Source organism: Charadrius vociferus, unplaced genomic scaffold (assembly GCF_000708025.1).
Source record: "Charadrius vociferus isolate BGI_N301 unplaced genomic scaffold, ASM70802v2 scaffold259, whole genome shotgun sequence".
Taxonomy (NCBI): Eukaryota; Metazoa; Chordata; class Aves; order Charadriiformes; family Charadriidae; genus Charadrius; species Charadrius vociferus.
The window spans coordinates 5665771-5683083 of NW_009661368.1; the positions used below are offsets into that span (position 1 = coordinate 5665771).

General features: G+C 48.6%; 1 protein-coding gene across 1 annotated transcript; it reads right to left on the reverse strand.

The window, feature by feature from the left end:
* Positions 1 to 1001: 1001 nt before the first annotated feature.
* NPBWR2 (neuropeptides B/W receptor 2) lies at positions 1002 to 2000 on the reverse strand. The gene has a single exon (XM_009893572.1). It carries the CDS (start codon positions 1998 to 2000, stop codon positions 1002 to 1004), a length of 999 nt encoding a protein of 332 aa, XP_009891874.1.
* Between the last annotated feature and the right edge of the window lie 15313 nt (positions 2001 to 17313).

Consider the following 17313-nt stretch of genomic DNA (forward strand, 5'->3'; position numbering starts at 1 on the left):
AGGCCCTGGTTCTGTTGAAGCACTTTGCTTTGCTATTTACTTATTAAAGAAGGAATTTTATCTGCGGTGCTTGCTGGGGCTTTTCTTGTGGCTTACGGAACACCTTAATTTTGTCATAAATCTACAATATTTTATTTTATAGTCGTTAAAATGCAATATAAATAGCAAAGACATGGGACAAGTAGCATTGGTGTTTTCTCTGGTGAAAGAAGGACCAGTCTCTTTTTTTCCCATGAGGTTTATTTCATTAATCACTCTTAAATAAGTATATATTTGACACTTAACAGGACCAATTAGTTAAAAATAATTCCTAACACAAACTCCCACAGTTGCCGTAGTATTTGAATGGTGTGTTGTTTAACACTGCTTTTGAGACCCAAATCTTGCTTTTGGTTTAAATTTAACTTGTGTTATCAGCTCAGGAAAGAGGGAATTTGGGGTGAGGGTGGAAAACAGACATCTCTCAAAATCAAAAACAAAGCCGTAACACACATATGTGCACACATGAACATGAAAATGGTTCATTTTCTCTTCCAAATACTCATCTCGCATCCTCTGTCCATTTTATTGATATCATTGAGAGTGCTTGTTAGCTCTGCTCCGGGAAACAATCCTCCAAATAACATAGCTATTACGAATTGAGAGTTGCATTAATCTGGAAGCTGGTCTCCAGCATGTCTGTGCTGTACAGCAGATGGCAATAAAGGACCACTATGCAGTAGAAATACTCTGAAAAGGAAGTTTTCTGTCCTAATGCTTCAGGGGGTGTGATTAAAAACAAGAATATAGAAATGCAACTTTCAGAAGTTGGGAGGAGCAGAGGGGGAAGAATGCAGGACTTGCAAGTAAGCAGGACAAACCATGGGAATGATAAACAGACACATACATTACATGTGAATGAAAGAAAGAACATTGTGCATCCATGAGCCGCTCCTTCAGTCTGCAAAGTTGCCCCTGCAAAGCCATGGGAGGGAAGGGATCTGTGAGCCCCAACCCACTGTTCAAGAAGTTCTGCATTCCAGCATCTTCCGGAAACTTTTCCGAAAACTGTCATCCAGGAAAGCATACAAGAAAGGATTCAAGCATGAGTTGGCATAGCTTAGGCTGGTGATGAAGTAGGATATACCAATGACCATGGAAGTCTGGGGCAAGTCAGTGGTCAAAGCCACAATGGTGGCCAAGTGGAAGGGGGTCCAACAGAAGAGACACACAGCCAGGACTATGAAGACCATAATAGTGACTTTCTTCTTGGCTTTGTCCAGGGCTTTAGCGTTAGAGTTCAAGTGCATGTTCCTTAGCTTGTAGAGCATCATGGTGTAAAGGATGCAAATGGTAGATACTGGAATGGCAAAGCCGAGGATGAGGGTGTAGATCCTGCTGGCTTTGAACCAAAACCTTTCAGGCTTGGGGAAATTGAGACCACAACTCTTGATCTCCAGGTCATCTATGTAGACATTGGCAAAGATGATGAAAGGGAGAACTATGATGGTGACGAGGATCCAGATGCACAGACTGACAATCCTGGCTGCTCGGTATGTACGATGTGGCATCCTCTTGGACCTGACTGTAGCCAGTACTACCAGATACCTGTCTATGCTCATCACCGTTAGGAAATAAATGCTGGAGAAGATATTGTAGTGGTCTATGGACAAGATGACCTTGCAGAGGACTTCTCCAAAGGGCCAGTAGTGGAGGAGGTGTTCAGCAATATTAATGGGCAAGACAAGTGTGAACAAGTCATCAGCTATGGCAAGGTTCAGGATGAACATGTTTGTCACAGTCTTCATCTTGGGGGCCTTGAGGATCACATAGATGACAGCAGTGTTGCCTGTGAGCCCAACGGCACAGATCACAGAGTAAATCACAGGGAGGACAACGTAGAAATCAGCTGCCTGCTCCTGGAATGTTAAGTTGAACCTCATGCTGTTGTCCAGGTAGCAGCTGTTGCCTGCGTTACTGCAGGTGCTGTTCAGATCATCCCACAGAGAGCTGTTTCCCATGCCTGCTGGTCACAGACCACCCTCAGATGTCACTGAAAGCCCTGCTAGCCCAGGAGGGAGAGCCTTTTTTCTGTTTGAGAAGCAGCTGCTATCTCATTTAGAAGTGGGTTATTTCCCAAGTGTGGGTTGCGGGGCAGCATGGACCGTCTAACTTACCTCAACTGTCCCCCACCACTGGGGAAGTTAGATTCTGAAGTGACCAGGGGAAAGAAAAAATGATCGAAAGACACAAAGGCTCCATGAAAAAAGCAAACAAGAGAATTATAACTCCCTGTGTAAGTCAAGGAACTCTTCTGAGAACATCCTGGTGAACTGTGGCTTTTCTCTGCTGGGGAAGTCAAGTGGCTCCAGTCCAGCTGTCTGCAGCAGGAGTTCTTCTCGGGGCTGGCAGGAACAGGGAGGGCAGAGATGAAGCTTTGTGCCTGGTCGGCTATTCACAGCCCTCGGAGGACTTGAGGGATGGCTGCTGCTTCACTTGCACAGCGCTTGCTTTTCCATGCTGGAGCAGAAGCGTGGCAGTACTTAATTAGTGTCTTTCTTTGTGTTGGAGTTCAGACTCTTTTCATTGACTGAGATTTCGCAAACAATGAAGAAGTTTCCGACATGGCTACTCCCCACTGCCGAGGTCCCCTAGCAAAAGAAGGGGGGGGGGGGTGGGGGTGGGAAATGGCCCTTTGGAAAGAAGGTTCTGGCTGGAAATGATGGATAAATGCTATCACAAGCTCCTCTCCCCTCCTTGAGCTGCTGCTGGGGTGATTTGTGAGTTGCTTTATGGACACAGACATGCAGTAGCGATTGCCCGTTCCTCTCTGCAGTGCAGTGCAGGCTGCAGCTGGCAGCGGCTGAAGGGCGGAAAGCGCTGCTGTGCCATCCCCACAGCTGGGAAGTGAAAGGTTAACCCACAATTAAAGTAACACTTTAAACAAGGGTAGGTTATCATCTTATTCAATATGAAGACAATCCCCATTACAAACACCCGTGGCAGCACAAAACTTGGCACAGGTGAACAGACAAACCTGTAAATCTCAAAAGTTCAGGATTATTCATGGAAGGTGGAGGGGGGGTTGGGGGTGGGAAGAATACAAAATGAAGCAAATCCACTTTAGAGTCAAGGCAAGAATTACCCCATCTGTTTACATCTCCGGCAGTTGCCACATCCATCGCTGTCGCCTGACCCATACTTCCAAGAATTCCTCCGCAGGGAAGCAAACAAACAACGGACACCCCCCCCACACCCCTCCCCTTGAAGATCAAAGATTTGGCAACTGGTCCCCTGGCTCTGCAAAGAGAAGTGCCTCACTTCACTTGCGTTTTGTTGTCGCACAGCAATAAAGGGAGAGGGAAAGCCGGGATTGGGAAGGGAGGGTTGAAGTGCCCCTTACCTGGTGAGCGGCTCCGGCTGCCTCCTCCGGCACCTGCTGCTCGGCACTGTTGAGCCTCTTCTCTCTAATCCGAGTTGGAGGAGGGTCTCTGGGATGCTGACGTTACCCGGCTTTGCAATCATATCAACGTGATGGCTCTGGGTGTGCGTTGCACATCTTGGCAATTAGCGCTTGTTCACACCAGGGAAGGATTGAGGGGGGAAAAAAAAAAGTTTTCTCTCTGCGGGGCTATTTAGATGGTAAATAAGGTGGATGCTGGTGAGCAGCTGATGCTCCAGAGCTGTTTCTCCTCAGGAATGAAGGAGGTGTTGAGGTGCGCAGGCAGCACCCAGGGCTGGCAAGCCGTGGCTGGCTGAAGGAGGGATGTGTGGAACGGTGGGAAGCGGGGAGGGGGTTAAACTGCTTCAATAGAGAACACTGGCTGGTTTTAACAAAGGAAGATGCACAAGTGTGTGCGCGCGGGGAGGGAGCGGGAGGGGGGCACACAACATTACAGTGCTCAAAATCAACAAATAAACAGCTGTACCTTGCCAGATCTGTGCTGGTTTCAGCTGCTCTGGGGGAGCTCAGCTGGTTTTCCCCTGCTGGGTCTGTGGTCCAGCTTTGGAAATGCAGCTAAATCCTTTCAGATGCGCGTCGCAAGCCGCAGGAGCCCTGTGAAGCTTGGCAGAAAGGCACCCCAGGTCATATACCAAAACCAGCAACAATATAAGATCACTTTACCTTCATGTCCCTATAAAAAAGAGGAAAAAGGAAATCAAGGGTCTTTTGATTCTCCTTTAGTCTTTTAAATGTATCCCCCAGCTGCAGGTCGCCTGACCTTTGTTTTGATATCAGGTGAGAGAAAATGCAAGCATCCGTCAGCGCTACGCCTGGCAGTGTGCTGTGTCATTTAACCGAGCAGGTCACCTCCTTTAAATGAGCAACGTAGCGAAAAGCTGTGTTTGACTTTGCTCCTCTTCTGGGGATGTTCACCCTTTTCTGGCAAGATTATTGTGCACCAGTAACTGGGTGGGAACAGACCACTTCATTGCACTTGAGGACATAACTCCTTAAGGCCGTGGCTACCACTGACTTTTCAGCAGATGGTAATTTATTTTATTTTTTTTTTTTTGTGCTCAGTGTACAACTCTTACAGATATTTTCTGTATTTCAACTAAAATCTGACTGGCAGTTAGGCCTAAACAAAATTAAACAGAAATTCAAGATTGCCTGAGAAGATCCATAGGATGATATTTCTTCAGATGAAAGACCTCAAGAGCCCTCCTCCTGCCTGTTTCGGGAAAGCTGACACAGTTTGTAGGTAATTGTAAGAGAAAAAAGGGGTTTTCATAGGTCTGCAGGGGGAAGGCAGCTTTCCTGGAATCGCTGTCGTCTTTGTAACAGAGAAGGAAATACAGGGAGAGGATTTGGGGAGAATGCAATGTTAAACTTACTGATCTGTATCTATTCCCCCAAAGGGTATAAAAAAGGGTGTTCAAGTTGCTTGGAAAAATCTTTCCATCGTGTCTTTCTGGTTTTCAGCATAAAGCGCATCTCTGGGGTCTCTGGGAGAGCTTAGAAGCTGTCCTTTCACTCCCCAAACTGTGTTATCTTGGAGCTGGCTGTCACTCTGCCTCGGCCGGGGGCTGTGTGCCCCGGTGCTGTGTGTTTGGGGACGTGTCCCCAAGGGGCTGGGGGTGGCGGGGCTGGCTGGGCTCCTGCGGACCACCCGTGGGCTGTGCCCTGTGCCGGCACCGCATCCCTCCCGCCTGCCTGCGCCACCTTACCTCTCATTATCCGTAGCGAGGACGGTCTCCTGCGTGCCTTGGTTAGGATGTGTTTGATTAAAACAACCTTGTCAGAGATGAGATGGGGACTAAGAATTTAATCTCATCGTCTGGTGTGAGTAGAGGGGCTTTTGTTGGTTTTTTTTTTTTACACCCCCCAGACAAACGCACGGCGCCTGCTTTGAGCTGTGCTCCTTGCCTCTGACAGACCCGCAGTGAAGCTCACCTGCTTTAGGGAGAGCAATTGCGAAGAGATCTAAATTCATGCAGGAAATTGCTTTGCTGCAGGAGCGCTTCCACCAGCAAAGTGAGAGTCTTTCCCTTGTGCCGGCTCTGGATCCGACCGCAGCTGGCGGCTGAGCACGGAGGAGGCGCGTTGTGCGTATTGGCACGGTGTGAAACGGGGAGTGCCTGGAGGGAAGGCTGAGAGGATGTTTTATTCATCTTGTTTTCTCTGGCTGGGCATCCCTTCCACTTGATTATAAAAGTTCCGGTGGCACAAAGCCCTGAAAATCAAGCACTAGTTGAAGTCACTGTTACAAAGGACACGAGCTGTGTTTTCCCTCTGAGCCACTTGGACCTACTCTCATGCGAGCAGCTCCATCACCAACACGGTGCAAGAGGGACAAAGTTTCCATCCCTGACAAAGCCATGCCATGGCGATGGGCTTTGCCTCTCGAAACCCCCGTTCACACTATGCAGCTCGAGTCAGCTGTGCAACCAGAAAGAAAAGGCAGTATATTAGGGAGGGGGAAATCCCTTCCGAGGCCGAGTCAGTGGTGCTTTATTGCCATCATAAGGTTCACCTGCTGCTGACTCCAGACAAAGGCCATCCATCCCTTTGGAGTTATGGAGTTGTGCTGCTGGCAGTACCTGACGGGGACATCAGGAGTGCCCAGCACCAGCAGGGGACAGGCAGGGCAGAAGCTTTGTTTGTCTGTGTTGCTTTTGGAGAGCACTGCAAAATATCTGCTCAAATGATGGGATTATTTCCCCACCAACTGTGTGAGTGATGCTGTCTGAGCCCCCTGTGATGCTTCAGCCCTCCAGCAAGGGCACGTTGTCTAAATGGTTGTCATCTGAGGCAGAAGGCTGCTGCCTCTAACCAGGTTTCAGTCCTTTTGAGGAGGACTTCTCCAGGTCACCAGGAGTGAAGCTTATCTGGCCTCCTCTGTTAATCCACAGGGGCAACTAAAGAGGATGAGTGACCCTGGATCAGCCCCTGAGATGGACCCCCTTTTTCTTCTCCTTTTTCAAAGTCACAGTAATCTCGGCTGGATTTAATTTTGAATTTTTGTTGAATTAAAACTGCTTTTCATTCCATGCAGGAGCACAGATGAAACCAGACTTGCTGGAGGGGTGACTTCACCGGGGAAGGGAATGAGTGTGTTCTTCCTGCAAGGGCTCGCAGGGATAGGAGACATGTTCAGCCATTTAAAAGGAAATGAATTAACCGTGGGAAAGAAAACAGAGAACTGATTATGCTCTGCTCTACTTGGGGTGGTTGTGTTGGAAATTTTTAATGCACCTGTGCTACTGCTGCCTGAAGTCACGGATCACCTGCTGACCAGGCAGTAGCTTTCCAGGGCTTTCCCATCCTCTTTGAAAAGTATATTCTTGTCTTTGGAGTAGAGTTCAAGGAGAGCTGCTAAATAAAGCAAAAAGAATATGGCTTCTTAGTCACCCAGGGTACCCTTCAGGATGCACCTTGCTTTTGGCATTCTTGTTTGGGGGACAAGGTATGATCATCTCCCCGGGGTCACAGTGATGGCAGTCCTTGTCCTCTTCTGGGGTGGGTTTTGAGTCTCACCTCTGTGTCTGTGTGATGCTCATCCTGGGAAGATCCATAGACAATTTGCAGAGACAGAGAGGAGGTTTGACTGAAAAGCTGAGATTCAGAGGAGGGTGTAATCACGTGAACAGCTCAGATCTGGATTGGGATTGTTGTTCTAGGACTCCAGCTTTCCTGGACGCCTAAAGGGACCACTTTCCCCTCTGCTTCACTTCCCAGCTTTGGAGGAAGGGGTTGTGCAGTGCTGGGCTCAGCATCCCTGCCAGCAGGTAAGCCGGGGAGCAGCAGCCCTCTGCTTCACAGGACCTGGGCATGAACGTGAAGCTCCTGCAGCCTCTGGAGAAGTCCTGTGACTGGTTCCAGTTTGATAAGACTGCTTTGCTTCACCTCCCCACCCCCGCCCCGAGGGATTAGCAGGGGAGATAATTCTGTTTTGTTGGGTTCCTGCTGCTGTCAAAGAGTCAAGTTCATCTCAAGGACACAGATATGCGATCAATGCTCTTTGCTCACCAAAACAAAATGTTCTTGGCTGACTATCTTGCAGTCGGTGGTTATTAGGGTGATTTTATTTGTATGAGGTGTTCAGGCTTTTCAAAAGACGGTACAGCACTGCAGGTTAATACCCAGAACCGATAATGTCGAACAGTCTGTGAGTGATGGCTTTTGGTGAGTAAAGGCAGTGTGCGTGGTCGGGTTATTTATTATAGGATAACTGTCCCTATACTGTAACCTCTGCCTTGGGGCTGAGTCTCCACTGCTCTGCTCTGGTCCCAGTCTGGGGATGCACCGAGGCTGGCCACCACATCCCCCAGGAACCAACTGCTCCTTCTCGGAGTGGTGCTGGCTCAGCAAAATAGCAGTTGGTGGGTGTTGGGGTGAGTCAGAAAGGAGAAACCTGAGCTTATTCATCACCCCTCTGCTACGTGCTTCCCTCTTTGCCACGATCTGGGACATGTCCTCCTGCTTCCTAACCCTTCCCAGCCAAAGCAAGCCAGGCTGGCTTAGGCAGATGATGGTGCTCACCTTGTGGGACACCCCTGAGAAGCAGGCAAGGGGTGTAGGTCCTGATTTTTCTGGGGGATGAGGATAGAGCAGGTGTCTCCATCAGTGAACCGGTGAGTTGTGGATGAAGAAAATGCCTTTCAATGGTAATAACAACTGCAATGGGTCCAGCAGCTGGTGACATACCCAACCTGCCACGAGCTGCAGTGAAGGCGAAGTGGTGCTGGAGATACTTTAAAGAAAATCAGAGTAGCGAGTCTTACTTATAAACAGCCCGTTTTTGTCAGGCAAGGGATGTATCAACTGCCCCATCTCCGCCTCTGCAGGGGAGCAACCAAGACAAGTGTTGTGTGAGCATTTTCCTCAGGCCAGAGGTGATGAGGAATTAAAGCTGTAGCACCGGGAGAAGGTGGCTGGAGCTGTTTGCTGCCTTCCTGTAAGCCAGGAAGAAGGCTGTGAAGCTCCTGCAATGGGTCAGCCCTCACTCCCAGCAGCTTTTGGAAGTGCTGGATCTCCTGCAGGACGTTCCCCAGCCTGGTGGTGCTGGCACAGCCCTGGCCTGGCCAGCTATCTTGGAATGCTGTTGACTCTTGAAACTATCAATGGTCATTGAAAAGTTAACAGGATTCTGTTTTCCTTTAGCAGACGGCCACGGCATGTCTACAAGGGGGTTCTCCAGCACAGTTGTTGGATTGCAGAGGTAACAAGCAAGATATAAGGAGGAATCCTAGTTTAAAAGGATCGGAGTAAAAGAGAAATGGAAGGATGTTAGTTGCCCTAATCGGGTGGAAAAGAAATGGGTGTGAGTCAGCAGGTAGAGCTCTGCTCCTCTCCTGGGTCCCCATCCACACTGGGCTTTCCAGTGCCGTGCTGCCGGCGGGCGAGGGCTGTGTAGGACACGCGTGCTGTCTGGTGCTGCAACCCACTGGCATCCCATGCAGGAACTGTACATTATTTAGTTGCTCCTAAGCTGCTTATTGTTCAGCTGCTAAAAGCCCTTGCTATCTGTGTCGCTTCCAGGTGATAGGAGTTGTCGCTCTGACTTTTTTTAATGACATCTGAACTGTCGCTTCTGAAGTCACCCTTTCTGTCACTGCTTGACCCTCCTTGAAAGCTATGAGGCTTTGTGAACGACGGCGTTGCCATGGGGTTATAACGCATCCTTGGAAAACCAGCACGGAGCCCTTCAGGGATGCTGGCTGGCGAGCAGGCTCTGTGCAATATACTCCAATATCTCCGAGCAACAGCTAAATGTGTCACCTCGTCTGCTTAAGTAGCAGAGCTCCTCTGGCCTAAAAGCCTAATCGTCGGAGGGTTATGGAGTGCAAATTGCTGCTGACTGAATTTGCTGCTTTGTTCACTCTGGTTTCCCCTCCCTGCCTGTGTTATGACAGTGAAATGACTCATCTTCACCTTAATATCATGTTTTAGAAAGATGTTTTAATATTTGGTATGATGCTTATTGTTTGGAAAAAAAAAAAAACCAACACAAAACAACACGTGAAATTTGTCTTCTGGCACAACATTTTTCCAGTGCAATTATACAGAGCCGGCACCTTTCCCCATATGTTTTTCAGGCCAACAAACATAGTGGCGTACAAGGTTTACGATACAATTGATTTATTCTAAGGAACAAAGGGAAAAGCAGGAGGCCCGATTTGAGCTTAGTGAAACTTGACTGTATGGCTTTGGACTACGGTCACTTATTACAGCTCACTTCTGCAATTATTACCAGCCTGACCTACTCAAATAGGTCGTCCTAATTCATGTGCCCAAATATCTGCTAATGAAAACTCAGTTTTAAGAGCGTGGTCCTTGTGTCAGGGTGACGGGGAAAATGAAAGCTGGGTCACTGAGGTGAACTAAGTAGGAAATGGTGTGCTACAAAACACCAAGCTAACAAAACAAAACAAAAAAAAAAAAAGAGAATAAAAGCAAAAGGGAAGGGAATTAATTGCTGCAAAGTGAGGTTTGCGGCTGGTGCTGTCTGCTCATCTACACCCCGTGGTCATGGACATAGTGGGGACATCTGTCTTGGAGCAAGTGAGGGGGAGAATGGATTCACTGTGTGCAGCAGGAATAACCAGAAGAGCAGCAACAGTCAGTAGGAGCCACCTCTTCTCTTTAAAATCTAATTTGGACCCCAAAGCAAAGCCCCAGAATTTAATTCCCTGGGGAACTGAAGCTGCCAGATCACTGACGGGGGTTTTCACAGCGTGCTGGGGAAAATGAGGTCCCCATCAGAAATCTTATTGATGCAAATTTAATTATAGACAACTGCACCATAGAGAAGATGTGCAGATGCTTGTGGAGGAGGACCAGAAAAAGAAAAGAAATTAAAATATACCTCTGTGTTTCCCACTGGGAATAATTTCCGAAGCACAAAGCTCCCTGGGCCATGCAGGGCCTCCTGCCAGGCGAGTAATTTCAGACGAGAGCTGACCGAGCAGGAGAAGGTGTTTTGCGTTGGAGGGACTGAGTTATGACCGAATAAGTCTTTCCACTTCTAATACCAGTGATCCTCGGTAATATCATTTTATCAATAAGGAGCACACTCGGGCTCTGTGAGACCTCTCCATCTCCACCTGATTCTCAATTCCACTTGAAGGCAGAGGAAAATGATTTCCTTGTAAATGGCCTGTTTCCACTGACTTCTGCAAACCCTCACCGAGGCACCTTGCTGGGAAGTTGATATTTTTTTTTTTCTTTTGGTGTAATAAGAATTGCTTTATTCTTGTAAATGCGTGATGCATTTCTCCGCCTCGGATGTCAGGAGGTACACATGCTGTACAGAAACACTCCCCAACTGCATCAATAACCTTTTTGTGTTGCTTAGTGAGTCCTAGATAACTGCAGATTAGTTGCGTGTCTCTGCAGGTTACGCAGCAATCAATTACACGTCTGTCCTCCGATACATCCTCATTTACAGGGAGGGTGCGATGAACTCCTCACTCTGCAATCAGGCGCTGGCAGTGCCCGTTGTCTTGTGGGTTTACAGGCTCAGCCAAACAACCCCATGCTCAGCAGCTGGGCTGTGCAGAAATAGAGGTGCTTTTTATTTTTGAGACTTTGAATCTCCCTGTTATCTGGCCAGGATTCAAGGTGAGAAGAGCTTTTGGGCTGTCGTAGCATCTTCCCTGTTTTCCCCGTGCGGCTCTGCAGCACTCCTGCTTGGTTCACTCTGTATTGTGTGGAGCAGCCCAGATCATATAGAATGGTTTAGGTTGGAAGGGAACTTGAAGATCATCTCATTCCACCCCCCTGCCCTGGGCAGGGACACCTCCCACCAGCCCAGGTTGCTCCAAGCCCCGTCCAACCTGGTCTTGAACACCTCCAGGGATGGGGCAGCCACAGCTTCTCGGGGCAACCTGCACCAGGGGCTCACCACCCACACAGGGAAACATTTCTTCCTAATTTCTAATCTAAATCTATCTTTTTCCAGTTTAAAGCCATTCCCCCTCATCCTATCACTGCATGCCTTTGTGAAAAGCCCTTCCCCAGCTCTCCTGTAGCCCCTTTAGGGACTGGAAGGGGCTCTAAGGTCTCCCTGGAGCCTTCTCTTCTCCAGGCTGAACACCCCCAACTCTCTCAACCTGCAGATCCCTCCGAAGCCCTTCAAGGGACAGAGGATTTTGTGGCTTGGAAAGAAAAACATCCATGGGAGAGGCAGAACATGTTGCTGTTACCCATGGCTGGTGTTCCCACCTCTGCTCTCAGTTTTTTCTTTTCCTTCTGCACTGGGGCACCTGATTAACTTTGTTGTTTCGTTGACTGTATTAAAATTGGTAAAAGAGCTTACAGGCTGCTTTCCAGTGTGAAAACAAGCTCAATTTTGCCAATTATATATGGGAAAAGTGATACTGGGCAGAAAGCGGTGAGCAAAAGACAGGTGATCAGCAGATCTTTTTTCAGGTGGCTGCAGGGAGGGAAAACACAATTGCAGTGTGCGAGAGGCGTCGTTAACATAAAAGCAACAAAAGTGACCCAAGTGGTGAGCGAGCATCGATTGAGGTGGCATCGTTGTCAGTAAGGGAGCATCTCCGAACTCTGCCGGCTGGGATCTCTGCCGCCGTGCCTGCGACTTCGCCTGCCGAGAGGCGCTTGTATTGCGGCTGATTGCGCCTGTCGTTTGCGTTTCGATTGCGCAGATGGTTCTTAGAAAACAGGGTGGCTTTTTTAACTCTCTTGAGCATTCGAGTGAGTCCAGGAGATGTGGGGATGGGCTGGTAAGTGGGTTTGTATTGTCTCGGCTGTTAGGCATTTTGCTGCTTCCCCAGTGCTCCTACTGGTGATGGAGCTATTTGCTCGGCTCCGAAGCAATCCCAGGCACGCCGCTTTTGTGGAAGGTGGAATAGATAGAGAGAAAAATGGGCTGGAAATTACCCGTTCCAGGGAAACGTAGTCACTGCGGATTTTCTTCTGGGACCTGCTCGTGAGCAAAGACGGAGCCTGAATGGGGGATCTGCCACCGCGGGGGTCACCTATGCATGGAGAGCATCGTCTGAGCATCGGCAGCAGGTTGTCACCCCACGGAAACATGTTCCTGCAGGAGCCTCCTGCCAGGGGGAGGTTTGACATCGCAGCTGTGTGGCTCGGAAAATACACGGAGGCAAATTTTCCCTTTCATCTCCCTTTCTCGCCAGGAAAGCCAGGACGTCTGCCTGCTGTATTTCACGAGTAGGAAATCAATTGCTGAGGGATTCCCGCTGGGAGATTTGTGCCTTATGAAATTCATGCCAGGGGGCAGAGAGGCAGGCTGGGGAGCTGGAAAGGATGGCTCCGTCTTCTTCCCCTCCGCTGCTTTAATTGTTTGTAATGACTTAATAAGCAGCACTAAACAGGGAAGCTGATCCTTCCCCGCAGCAAACGCAGGCATGTGGCACTTTATTAGCTTTCCTAGGGCCTCCGTTTGGAATTGCTTAGCTGTATTTTCTTCTTTACAGGCTTGATCCAAAGCCTGGGGAGATCAGTAGGAAAACCGTCGCCTTTGTGGTGTCAAGGCTCCGAGTGTTGAGCCGGCACCAAATCCCTGCCACGACCTGGGAAGAAAATAATATGGAGAAATGGCATAATTTGAGCAATGAAATGCTCTTTGCCTTGGCGCCCTATGCATAGAAATGGACGCCAGGGAGAGGAAGAGCAAATTAGGTTAATAAAAAACAAAACAAGACAAAACAACCCAACCCATTTTTCACAGAAGAATGAGTGGAAATAGCTTGGCATTTAGGCTGGAAATGAGGAGAAACTTTGTGCCCATCAGAAGGGTGCAGACGTGGAGCAGCTGCCCAGTGACAAGAGGCAGATGGAGAAGCGAAATGCCAAACTGAAGACTTTTAAGGTGGAGCTTTTGTAGGTGGGAGGGGGGCTGTTGAGTCAGATCTTGAGTCCCGTGGCTGTCGCAGGCAACTTCCCATGGGAGCATCCTTGTCCTGGGGCCAGGGAGCCGCTGCCCGGCCGGTGGCAGGTCTGGTCCCGCAGGGGTGATTTGCTCGGCAGAGCTTGGGGGAATACCCCAACTTCCCGGGTTTGCTTACAAGGGAAAGGCATTTGGGTCAAATTGAGGTATTTCTGCTCTGAGGGATGGAGTCTTGACTTCTCACAGGTTTCGCTTGAATTGGGTGGGATTTCTTCAAACTGCCTGAAGAACCCTCTCCCCTACACCTCCTGCTCCTCCCACTGTGTCCTTCCCACAGCTCTGATCCTCAAAGTTTTCCCCTTAAACTACAAGAACTGAAATTGTCTGTGTTTTGCTGCCTCTTGGTACTATGTAGCTCGGCGTGGGGGGGAAGAAACTTCCTCTTCTTCGCTTCATTTTTTTACAAAAAAGCATTTTGCTTCTCTCTTCAAAGGAACGGGATGAAATACTTTCTTTAAAGCTGATGGAGCCCAACTGAATTCCCTCATCGATTGGAACAAAATAACAAAGTTATTTATGTTAAAAATAACTCCAAATTTTTGAAGAGATCTTCTGAGTAAATATTTCTCTTGGTGACTGATTACAAGTGGGTATGGGAAGAAACTCTTGGCCTCGAAGCCCTCAAAGCAGTAATTTTTTTTCCAAAGAGTAGATGTAATTACATTTTCAGGATGAAAAAAAAAAATATGTAGTGGACCAAATGAGCTCCGAGCCGATCTCCATTTGCTGTCAATGACCAAATTACAGCACAAAGTTACTGCCAGCTCTGCTGGACAAAACGTTGCCTTTGGGTTATTAAGGGTTTTGTCAGAAATCTCTGTAGCATGAATAGTTCATGTACTCGTCTACCTATTGGCTTCAGCCGTTCCTGCCATGCATTTCTATTGTAAGGCACCTCATTTAATTATGTTGTCCTTTAATTCAGACATGTGCAGCTTTTTCTGCTTCTAGCTCAAATTTTCAGCTGGACAGACGCTTTCTTATCTGTGAGTGTATTCAGTGATGGGCACACAGGTGAAGCGAGGGAGTTGGCAGGTGATAGTTTATGGAACTTTCTACAACGGCTGGAAACCCCGGACTTCAATTTCCATCTCCTTAAAAATGTTTGTTGTCTTTGTTTCTTCCACCGCTCGTTATGCTGCTGCGCTTGCAGTCTTTGTGGCTGGTCTGAATTTACTGCTTGGAAATGCAATTATATGGCTTTCAATTATTTTCACTCGGAAGAAACTTGTATGGAAAATGAAACGAAATTTAACCTTCCAGTAATTTGAAGTCACTTTTGAAACTTAATGTTTAGGATTGCCCAGTTTTAAATGGGCGAGCTTTCATTCATGCTTCATGGTCATTTATTTAAACAAACCGAAAAAAGAGCCGCGCCCCGCAGATCCCTCCCTGACACAAAATGATGGCAGATGAGGCATTGCCCATCATCCTTCTGAGGCTATAAACCTTTGCCCTCTAATTTGTTCTTGGTAACGGACTTGCAGGGCTCAGCGATGAATGGATGCTTTTCTCTTCTGAGTGGGAATTTATCACTCCGGGGTTACCCTGCAGCAATGATGTGGAAGAAAAGTATGATGTAAAGTAACTCATTTACTGTTCCTTATACCATAGGACCGAGAGCTAAGCGGTGTTTATTTGGCTGGGTTTTTTTTTTTTCCCTTCTCCAAATATCTTTTCTAGCCCAACAGACACGGATGGAGGGCAGAGGAAGGAGCAGGCATGTTAAAGAAGGGGATCCAGGTGGGAATAATAGTTATGGGAAGATTGCCTGCACCTTGGCTCTGCCGCTGTGTGAGCTATTGCAGTAGATGGAATTTAAGCAAACAACTTTTCACTTCTTTTGATGATTCTTTTTAAGTTTTCAAGCCCCTGTTGTGTGTGTTGTCTCCTGTTTGTAGGTGAGATAAGGGAGCGTGGAGATCTCAATATGTCCTGAAGACCAAACAAACCTGCCCATAGGCAAAGTGTCCGACTTGCTGGAAGGGAGCTTTCCATGCATGGAAGTCATCTGGAAAAGAAATTATTTGATGGTGGAGGAAGGAGACAGAAAGATTGGGGAAGCAATCCTTGCCTGGTGTAAATGGCACAGTGCCTGCTCGAGTGCCCTGGAGCCTGCCGAGGTGCCCTGGCATCAGCTGTCCTTCTGCTGGGCCACCCCTCTCTGCTGGGCTGCAAACACGCTGTGGTGGGATGCGATCGGCGGTGAACACAGCTGGATCCCTGTTGACCCCATCCCACTCAGGGCAGACTTCTTAATCACTCTTCTTCCTGCCGTGTCCCCATCATCCCTGGAGGCAGGGATGAATCTGAGGGAAACCGGAGGATTGAATTGCTCCTTTTTGTGGGGAGAAAAGGAAGGATTTGCCATTTGCTGAGCAGGAGAGGGATGGTGGCAGGTCTGGGGCTGTTCCTGCTGCGGTCCCCCCCTTGCTGCAGGAGCTGTGCCTTGGGGCACGGCTGTCTTCTCCCACAGCGCTCGGATCAGCTCTTCTTCACCGTGGAATTACGGCAGTTTGACATCCAGGTGGCTTCAGCATGGGGACCTGGCAGCGGATACTGCCTGGCCAGCTTCAGAGCAAAGAGATTATCTGATTTAGCTGAAATCTCTTTCATTGTGGACTGAGTAAAAATGCCTCGTATTTGCTCAGCGCTAAAAATCCATCAGAAGCCGATTGTCAAGCCCTGCTGCGGCTGCTGCGTAATGGGATAACCCCCTGCAACGGCACCACGGAATGGGAGACTGGGATAGAAACATTAAGAAATGACATTTCCCACCGTTTGCGGGCTCTGACATTCTGCTGTTGGCTTGATGCCGTCAAAGGGGCTGATTTTAATGACTTTGGAGGCGTTCACTTGAAGGGCAGTGAAATGCACTCGAGGCAGTGATTGCGTCTCTGGTCTTTGCAAGCACCTCCATCGCCCTGCATGCTCCTCCGCGCCGAAATCCTGCAAGGACTGAGCACATCTGGGGCTCTGGGAAGACTCGGTAGCTTCAGATTTTGGAGCAATTTGAGGCAGGACATGGAAGCGGAAGCAGAAGATGCTGTAACCCTTCATCCTTGTGCTCTCCTGCACGCTGATGCAGCCTGAAGGAGGCAGGGATTCTGTAAAGCATCTTCTGTATCTCCTGTGGGGAGGAAACAAGTGGCAAAGCCTTTAATTTCGTGGAGGTTCAGGCATGTGTTGGATGGCTGCACTGCACCCTGGGGCCCAGCATCTGCTGCTCTTTGCACTGGCTGGTGCTTCTAAGCTGTCCTCGGTGATTTGATTTGCAAACTCTCTCTCCTACCAGCCTGCACTTTGCTTTAAAAATTCAGCACCACGTCGGCAGCTGAACGGGTCCCAGAACCGAGAACAATTCGAGATGCAATTTGTACTGCGGACTCGTTAAAGCAGAGGGAACTGCAGCGTTCCTCCTGTGCCCAGAGCTGCTAATCTTGTTCTGAACGTTGAAAACCTCTCCAGCTTCTCTCATTATACCTAAATTTGATTATTGCTTTGACTTCACACCTCTCTCATGCAGGCTTTTCCTCCTTCCTAGGCTGGAAATGTCAACCCTGAGGAGAGAGATTTTGCTGAGCCTTGGCCACGCACACATCCCCCATCCCCGCTCCTAATGCTGCCTGTAATTATCCGGGGAATCCCAGTATGGGGGGAGCTGGTTGTGACTTAGAGAGAGGAAAAATAAGGCACGCAGGCGAAAGTGTAAATGCAGCGTCTGGGTGACCGCAGTCGGCCCCGCCGTGGGGATTCAGACTGAGCAAATTAATGCTTTTCTCTGTGAATTGGTGACTCCTTCCGTGTCGTCTCCTCCTGAAATTCCTACGTAAATGGCAATGGGATGCGAATGTGTTATCGCAGGTGGTGAATGGAGCCTGACGAACAGCACGATCAGTCCCTGCCCTCTGTCTGAAGGCGACCGGGAGCAGATGTTCCCAGCCTGGCATGA

Bases quoted from the DNA above. Each gene is read 5' to 3' on its own strand.
- NPBWR2 (XM_009893572.1), bottom strand. From the start codon at position 2,000: ATGGGAAACAGCTCTCTGTGGGATGATCTGAACAGCACCTGCAGTAAC.